This window comes from Podarcis pityusensis, assembly GCF_964106645.2.
Source record: "Podarcis pityusensis genome assembly, chromosome: 6".
NCBI classification, from domain to species: Eukaryota; Metazoa; Chordata; class Lepidosauria; order Squamata; family Lacertidae; genus Podarcis; species Podarcis pityusensis.
This window is the reverse complement of record NC_138030.1, coordinates 70644759-70653930: the sequence shown is the minus strand read 5'-3', so window position 1 is coordinate 70653930 and position 9172 is coordinate 70644759. Positions and strand designations below refer to the sequence as shown.

Here is a 9172-nt window from a genome sequence, read left to right as displayed (position 1 = left end):
TCTGGCAAACCAGAGCAGCGCTGGAGCTGTACCTATTTATCTACTTGCACTGGCGTGCTTTCGAACTGCTAGGTTGGCAGGAGCAGGGACCGAGCAACAGGAGCTCACCCCATCGCAGAGATTTGAACCGCCGAACTTCTGATCGGCAAGCCCTAGGCTCTGTGGTTTAGACCACAGCGCCACCCGTGTCCCTTATTGTTAAGACTACAACTCCCATAATTCCAGACCATTATGGCTGGGACTGATGGGAGCTGGCATCTTCCAGAGGTTCCCCATCTTTTCCCTGGGGGAATGTTGCTACACATAGAAACCTACACCCAAAAGTCTGTGCAAGGCTCTTTAGCCGTAACCTGTGTGTGTGTGTGTGTGTGTGTGTGTGTGTGTGTGTGTGTTGTTTTGTGTTTGTGCGTGTGTGTGTGTGTGTTTGGTAGCAGCCCCAGCTAAAACTGGGCCTGCTAACAGTAGCAACAGAAATTCCTGCCCCCAAGGAATTTGCAAGTTAACATTCAATTTGGGGCAGCGGTAAAGAGGAGCGGAAGAAGTTTAAGTTCAGTTAGATTCCAGTAAGGGTTGATGATTGAAGTGCTGTGGCAAAGGTTCTATTGGAAAGTTGGGTTTTCGAGGCGGATCTGAAGGAAGAGATGGAAGTGTTCCTGGAGAGAGGTTGGGGTGGGTGTGTGTGTGTGTGTGTGTGAGAGAGAGAGAGAGAGAGAGAGAGAGAAAGGGTGCATGAGAGCTTCAGCCAGTTGTGATGGGGTTAATTTGCTGCAGCCCATTTACGAATTGCTTCATATGAAACACCTGAAAGCAATTTAAGAAACACTACAATAAAACAAGGGATGCGGGTGGCGCTGTGGGTTAAACCACAGAGCCTAGGACTTGCCGATCAGAAGGTCGGCGGTTCGAATCCCCGCAACGGGGTGAGCTCCTGTTGCTCAGTCCCTTGCTCCTGCCAACCTAGCAGTTCAAAAGCACGTCAAAATGCAAGTAGATAAATAGGTACCACTCCTGCGGGAAGGTAAACGGCATTTCCGTGTGCTGCTCTGGTTCTCCAGAGGCGGCTTAGTCATGCTGGCCACGTGACCCGGAAGCTGTATGCCGGCTCCCTCGGCCAATAAAGCGAGATGAGTGCCGCAACCCCAGAGTCGGTCACAACTGGACCTAATGGTCAGGGGTCCCTTTACCTTTACCTTACAATAAAACAACTATAAAATGATTTCCACATATTTAAAATAATTTCACATATGAAAACAATTCTAAAGATCAGACCTCCCAATGAGATTTATCGGCTGCAAAGAACATTGTGATCACCATGCTATGGTGCTGGTGGTGCTACAATTCTATGATTCTAAAGAACCAAGATGGGGGGGGGGAGGTTTAGGTTGGAGGGCTGAAGATTACAGGCTGGGGGCAAGGCAATGAAGGGCTTTGAAAATAATAAACAAGGTGTTTGTGCTACAAATGACAGCAAGCAGGAAGTTATAATTAAATGAATTATTTCAGTGACAAGAAGGCTGCTGTAGCAGTCAAGGCAGGAGACAGATGAAGAACAGGATATGGTGGCATTTCTTACTGTTTAGAAGATTTGTTGCATCTCCAAGTCACTTTTCTCAAAATTGTTGACAGCCTTCCTGATCCGGCCCTCCCACCTGGCCTTTTTTCTTTTGCTGCAGATGCCTCTTGAAAAGCTAAATGTACAATCCTGTGTGCGCTTACCTAGGAGTAAGTCTCAGTGTGGGACTTAACTTTTGAGTAGCCATGCACAGAATCAGGCTGCGCATGAACTGTCCACCACAGCAGAGCTGCATTTTCTGAGAAAACCCAACACTACCAGGCCCTGGCTATTAGGTAATACAATATAATCAAATGCACTTTTTAAAAAAACCTAGTCTCTCTTTCAGATTTGCTCCAGTGACTGGTCTACTTTGCAGTGCTTCCACTGGTCCAGCAGTCAGGGAGATGGCAGGAATCTTATGGTTGAACATCTTCAGATTGGGCAAATGATTAGCATTGCTTGCTATTCCTTTGTGTCTTCAAACCTAGATTAGCTAGGGAAGTTTATGATCTCTATACCTTGACAAAACAAAAGGCTACAATCCACACACCCATATCGCGCTGTGGGAGGGTTGGGTTGAGCAGCAATACCCATCAGGTGAAGGTAAAGGACCCCTGACCGTTAAGTCCAGTTGCAGACGACTCTGGGGTTGTGGCTCTCATCTCGTTTTACTGGCCGAGGGAGCCGGCGTTTTGTCCGCAGACAGTTTTTCCGGGTCATGTGGCCAGCATGACTAAGCCACTTCTAGTGAAACCGGAGCAGCGCACGGAAATGCCGTTTACCTTCCCGCCGGAGCGGTACCTATCTACTTGCACTTTGACGTGTTTTTGAACTGCTAGGTTGGCAGGAGCTGGGACTGAGCAGCGGGAGCTCACCCTGTCGTGGGGATTCGAATCGCCGACCTTCTGATCGGCAAGCCCTAGGCTCTGTGGTTTAACCCACAGCGCCACCTGTGTCCCTAATGCCCAGCAGAAAGCCCCCCACCCAAATGGGTCATTCTGAAGGCAGGGCTGACCTGACCTAGGATCTGATGGTTCCTGAGCTACTATCACAGCCTGCATTGACCATTGCTGGACCTTATCAGTAGTCTCCCTGCCACACCTACTTGGTGCTGTGAGTGGCAAAAGTGCAGACATGGTGGTTGCTCTCCAGAGACTCGGCAGTTGCAGGAACTCCGGGTTGCTCTGTGCTTGCGATAACTCATCAGAATGGAACAAAACCTGAACTGTCAGCAAACCCAGGTAAACCCTGGCATCTGGCAAGTCTAGGCTTGAACCAGACACTGAAGAGAAGATGAGCAATGTCTTTTCTACTTGCTGTAAAAGGAAACACTATTCTAGCATTAATGTTTTTGAAAATATTTTAGAACTGCAATGCATATTCTATATTATTATTATCCTCCCTGTTATTGATTAAAACACACACACATTAAACAGTATTTTTATTTGCAAAACAATTATTCTGAGGGGCATTTTGCCGAGTGTTATGATCATTGCACCATTTTTCTCCCTGAGGCATGCAATGGGTTCATCGAGAGCAAGAAACACCCAAAAGCCCTTCCTGAATATGCAAATGAATAACGATGGGCCAACTGTTTATATTATACTACATGATTATTTCAGTCAGTGCTATACAGTGCATTTATCTGTGTTGAGGGTGCTGTTGTGGCTTTTCTTGACAGTGTGCATTTGCAACCTTAATTTGGGGCAGGGAGGAGATTAAAATGTATAATTATTTTATGAAGCTTCACTGCAAACAACTTACCGGTATATAGGAAGAAAGAGATCAGATCAGATTAGGGAGGAACCTAATTGCTTAGCAGAAGCCGGCAAGAATTCCAGTAGCTGACTATTTGCTTTGGGGAGTATGTGACATTGGGAGTTAATTTGGCAGGCACTTTGTCTTTATGCAACAGTTACGGAAACCAGTGCCTCTGGAATCAGAGCAGCCAATGTCACATACAAATTGCAGACTGTGCACTGATAATATATAAAAATTAAGTTTCTGCTAGGCACTGGAAGCAGAGAATGCTCTCGAGAGAACACGGCTGCCAAAATTAAAACAACGGACAAAGAGCTGCTTTGGAGTTTCCTGTTTCCTAAATCGTACCTGAATGAAGATTATTTTAACAGCGTTTGATAAGGATCTGAAGAATGCAGCGACACATTATAATGCAGAGTATTTGAAAGAATTTGTTTCTTAAAATACTTAAACAGAAGCTTTGGCAAACAAACTACCCCCCCCCATAAAAACACACAATTAGGTTGCAGAAATTAGGAACGTTTGGCAAGAAACAAGAGTAGATTTGCATCTGAAAGGATTTGTTTGCAAGCTGGGAATTGCAGGTGGACAGTGTTAAAGAGGCAGGTTTTGGGGGGGTCAAAGCTGGTTCGGTCACACGGGTGTGAAGCCTTGGGCATGCCACTGGGGGGCGCCACAGCTATGATTTAGAATGAAGTGCCAGAGAGGCAGAGGGACGCTGAAATTTGGCTGAAATTTGAGACCACTAGCAGAATGCTGTTGTGCTGATGTTGAGCTTGCAGGCTTCCCACCGGCATCTGATTGGCCCTGGTGAGAACAGGATCCTAGACTAGATGGGCAGGATCCAGCAGGCTTTTCTTCTGCTATGTCAGCTCACGTCCATGAATACAGCATTCATCTGTGTTTAAATCTAAAAAGCAACACATATAAATCTGTATTAGCCCTCCAGATGTCCAAAGAGGTATACATGGAATAGGCATTTATATATAAAAAAGATAGGTTCAAATTGCACCAAGGATGGTGAGGAATATTGGATAATGAACAAGGGTACCCAGGCTCGAAATAGAAATCTCTTGGCAACCCTAAAGAGCATCCACGTTAGTTGCCCTGCTGTTAATCTGCATCCTGTAGGAATAGTGTTTAAAAGACCACCAACACCTGCAAGTATATAACATTTTGCCAGTACAAAATTTATACAGATGGCAACTTAAGACCAAAATGAATCTATCCCTGGATGTGCCTACATCATTTGCCTTAACAAGGCCTTTTCAGCATTGCATTTTTAAAAAAATCCTCAGATGTGTTCCTAAGCCCCACAATTAACATAGCATTCCTAAGATATCAGCACACTGCTATAGATGCAGTCTTGCTTGGAAATGCAATGCTGTACTTGCCAATTCAAGAAAAAGGTCACACTGAGTTCATGGGGCCTAATCCCAAGTAAATGTGTATAGGATTTCAGACTTACCAAATACAGATATTCCGGTTTGCTTGTGGACCATTCAATTCTCTTACTGTGTGATTCCTGAGGGAGTCCTTGCCGACTTAGTTTCCTACTCGGCAGACATTTTGCAACAGAGGCAAAATTTTGCCTGATCCTTTGCCCAAATATTCTCTTGTCTGGAATCCGATCCTCTCTGTTTAGTTTCTTTCATTGTTCCTTCCGTGTCCTGCTGCAACTCAATTTAGGTTTCAGAACAGAGACTGACAAGCAGCTTGCCTCTTGACAGAAACTTCTAAGAAACATCTGGCTCCTTGAAACTGGTTCCCTTGGATCATATGAAAGAGCGCCGCAGATCATGGTTGCCGGCAGAAATGGCTTTCAAAGGGATTAAAGAAGCTGTTGGAGGACCTCTGCCTTCAGCCTCAAAATACCAGTCGCTGGGGAGCAACAGCAGGGGATGGGTACTACATTTGTACCGTGGTTATGGGCTTCCCATCTGGCTAGCCACTGTGAGAAACAGGATCGTCTTGGTCTGATCCAGCACAGCTTATGTTCTCACTCGGGTCTACTGCAGGTGTCCAGACCACACCTGGGGAACCACTGAGCTAACTGGTTTTTCGTTATTTTAGATGCAAACTTGCAGCGTGAGCTGAATCAACATTCAGCAATTATGTCATTAATAGATAAAGAGCAATACAGTGGTACCTCTGGTTGAGAATGGGATCCGTTCCAGAGGCCCATTCGCAACATAAAAAGAACGCACCCTGTGTCTGCGCATGAGCAGAGTGCGATTTGCCGCTCTTGCACATGCACTTAACGTCATTTTGCACGTCTGAGCATGCATGAGCGGCGAAACCCAGAAGTAACCCTTTCCGGTACTTCCAGGTCGCCGCGGGACGTATCCTGAAAGAACATAATATGAAGTGGATGTAACATGAGGTATGATTGTACTGGAATAGCAGGGGCAGTTTAATAAGGCATGTTTAAAGGATCATGCACAGGAATTGTTAATAGCTTTGGAATATTTTGAGCTATAGTTTACCAATCCCAAGGACAAGTGTGTGTGCGCACAGACATATGCACACATGTACATAGCTGCAGCTTCCATACCCCTCGTGTGCCCCTTATCTTGTGCAAGTGCATGAAGGCTACACTGTGGGGATCCCTGTAAGAGTAAAGTGTGGGGAACTGGGAGGAGGACATCTTTTTCTCTTGACACCTCCTGCTCGCCCAATCTTTCTCTCTTTTTGCAGCCTTGCCCCCAGGTGTGCCAATAAAATATTGGAGGGGGGGACGACAGGTAAGCCCCACCCCGCATAATTAATTACTGGTATATGACGCAGTGCACACACACATCATTGAAAGTACTCAATTAACTGAGGGTCTGCCCCCTAGCCTCCGTAATGTCCTCTTTCTTGGGGGTATTTTTTTCCTGTGAATTCCCAAAAGAAGCTCAACTTCAGGGTGTGATCTTCTACCTTCTCGACATCCTGGCTATGCCCATGCACACAAATGCCCATCAACCGGGGGGGGGGGGGCCTCAAATATTTTATGGGGGGCAAGTCTCCTCGGCCGCTAGGAATTGCAAACCCTCCAAGTGTCCCTATTTTCCAGGGACATTTCCAGGCTGATTTAGAGAAGCTGTCCCGGTTTCTGATTTGATCCACTTTTCCTTAGACTGTCCCTATTTTCATTGGAGAAATGTTGGGAGGGTATGGAGTTATCCGACCCGCCAAGTCGTCTGAAGGCAATCTTGTATAGGGAAGGGTTTTTAAAAAATCTTTTTGGATATGCTGGAAGCTGCCCACTGTGGCTGGGGCAACCCAATAAGATGTGTGGGTATAAATAGAAAAATTATCCATTATGGAATGGGATGTCCCAAAGCTCAACCATTTGGGTTTGTTCCCAAAAGCCGGACAATTTTGGCAGTTTCTTAAAAAAGGAAATTTACTTTTTGGAACATGGCAACCCTATACACAAGTCCCACTTGGGATGAGACTTGGGTTTTTTTTTTTGGAGGGGGGTGTCAGAAGAACCCTGGCGCCTACGCTAGCAAAAGGCAACCTGCATTTTCCTAGAGTATTTCCCTGTGGAGATGGCAGAATTGAGTCAGTGGCCCACATGCAGATTCTGGCTTGCGCTCTTTATGAAGATTCGAGGAGTGAGCAGGGCTGGATTTAGGTTTGATGAGGCCCTAAGCTACTGAAGGTAACGGGGCCCTTTCTATGTCCAGCTGTCCTTTGTCATCAACAAATTGTCGGTTTTTTGTGTTGATTATATGCTATATGTTGATTATATGCTATATGGCAACTTATGAACCTAATAGATATCTAAAGCCATTTGCACGTGTTTCTATGCAACCAGTCCATGCAGAATGTAGGCACCCTATACAGTGGATGCTCAGGTTGCGAACGTGATCCATGCAGGAGGCACGTTCGCAACCCGCAGCGCCGCATCTGCGCACGCGCGGGTTGCAATTCGGCGCTTCTGTCCATGCGCAAAGCGCGATTTAGTGCTTCTGCGCATGCACAAAGTGCAATTTAGTGCTTCTGCGCGAGCACCAAAACCCAAAAGTAACCCGTTCCAGTACTTCCGGCTTTCGGCACGTCCGTAACCTGAAAAAACGCAACCCGAAGCGTCTGTAACCCGAGGGATGCCTGTATATAGAAATGAGCAAACCAGTGATATTTTAGGGAGCAGGCTAGTCCCATTACTCACACCATAGGAGCCTAAACAACATAAAACACTGCTGCTGCATGTAGGCTTTTTTTATTTGTTTGTTATCTTATATTTTGGAAATGCACATCCAGGTTTTTTTCCCTTTAATTTTTTGGGGGGGCCCCAAGAGAGTGGGGCCCTAAGCTCTAGCTTGTTTAGCTTATACGTAAATCCGGCACTGCCTGCCGCCAAGAGGCGCCCGGTTTCCCCTCTCCTCCTTCCCGCCTTTCGAGAGGCCAATCCTCGCGCCACAGCCGGCGCGCAGCGGAGCCCAGCCCCGAAGGCGGAGCGAGGGCTCCCCGGAGGAGCCGGTCGGCGTCGGCGCTGCTCTGCTGTTCCGGCGGCGCCTCGCGGGGTTGCCTGGCGAGGGCGGGAAGCGCCGCTCCGTTGTCCCGCCCGAGAGCGCGGCGTCGGCGAGCTGCAGAAGAAGAAAGGCGGCCATGGAAGGCAGCGGGGTAATGGCGGCGCTCGGGGGAAAGGGGTCGGGAAGCGGGAAACGCCGCTCCGCGAGGGGACGAGGCGGGTCGAGGCCCAGAGCCGCCTGTCATCGGTGACCTTGCAAGGCGTTGCCAACGCCTGCGGTCTCCGCCGGTGGCCGGCCTCTTCGTCCGGCGCCCGGAAAGCAGCGTGCCTCTGAGCGCGTGCAGAGCGCTCCCCGCCAGCGCGCTTGCTGCGGGGCGGCCGCGCCTCCTCCCTCGGGGCGGGGAGCGGAGGGAAAACGCTTCCACGGGTCTAAATTTTAGAGTCTAAAAGGCTTTTTAGAAATGGATCCCCACCCCCTGCGCTCGAGATATTCCCGTTCTTCAAGGTTTAATTCTTGCTCTCGAGTAGCAGAGGTGCCAGTCTTGGAGACTCAAATAGCTATATAGCTGCAAATAAAACGTTGTCAAGGCGCGTTATACCAAAGAGACGCCAGGTGGCGGTAGTGAGCCACGGTAAATTCAAGACATTTTTCAAAACTTTTTTTTTTAAAAGCATTTTTGCAACTTATTTTTACACGTGTCTAGATTCCAGCTTGGGCGGCTGCAAGGCGAATGGTGCGTGCCTCTTCGAGCTTGCAGTTTCTTGCTCTGGACTTGCCTTGCCAGTTGTGGCCGTAGAGTCGCGCACACACCTCTGAATCTAAGTTACCATGAATTGATTTTTTTAAAAAAATCCTATTGTCGCTTCGGAATCTCACTTAATGCTATCGTGTGCAAAAGCTGCACCAGCGTACTTCACATTGAGTTTGCATCCTCATAACTCCATTTCGACTCTGGCAAGAAATCATGTCAGTGGATACTGGAGCGTAATCAAACTAAAATTATGAGAGGTTGTCGTCCCCGTCCCCCCGGCAAATGTAATATATTTTGTACAAGGACCCACAATGAAGAATGGTTGTCATGGCTTGGGGCAAGCCAGGATGTATGTATGTATTAGAGGACTGGGTGGGATTGCTTTTGGGTATTGCGTGTCATTGGTTTAACCTGAACCCGAGCTCAGTTGCCATTCTTCCCAGCTGGAGGCTTCAGAAGAAGTCTTGAGCCCCTCTGTCTGGTTATAAGTTAACAAATGACCCCCAATAAAATCGTTATCTGTGTGTTTTTCCTCAGATCCTCCACGCTACCCCAGTTACTAGGAAGGATTGCCAGGTACATGATAATCAGAAGGGTGGCAATCGCCCTGTGGAATTCTAATAATAGGGGTGTGATCAT

General features: G+C 47.5%; 2 protein-coding genes across 7 annotated transcripts in view; both read left to right on the top strand.

Moving 5' to 3' along the window:
* COL24A1 (collagen type XXIV alpha 1 chain) overlaps positions 1 to 9172 on the top strand; it is a 331774-nt gene that overhangs the window by 48871 nt on the left and 273731 nt on the right. The gene's annotated exons all lie outside the window — the stretch shown is intronic.
* Positions 7666 to 9172, top strand: part of ODF2L (outer dense fiber of sperm tails 2 like) — a 39879-nt gene continuing 38372 nt past the window's right edge. For 2 of the 6 annotated variants that reach the window (XM_081008629.1, XM_081008627.1), the window contains exons 1-2: positions 7790 to 7933; positions 9071 to 9109. In XM_081008629.1, coding sequence (XP_080864755.1) covers positions 7919 to 7933; positions 9071 to 9109 — 54 coding nt within the window. In that variant the 5' untranslated portion in view covers positions 7790 to 7918. Of the gene's footprint in view, positions 7934 to 9070; positions 9110 to 9172 lie in introns of all 6 variants that reach the window. The other 4 variants (XM_081008630.1, XM_081008626.1, XM_081008631.1 and 1 more) reach the window with 3 other exon arrangements.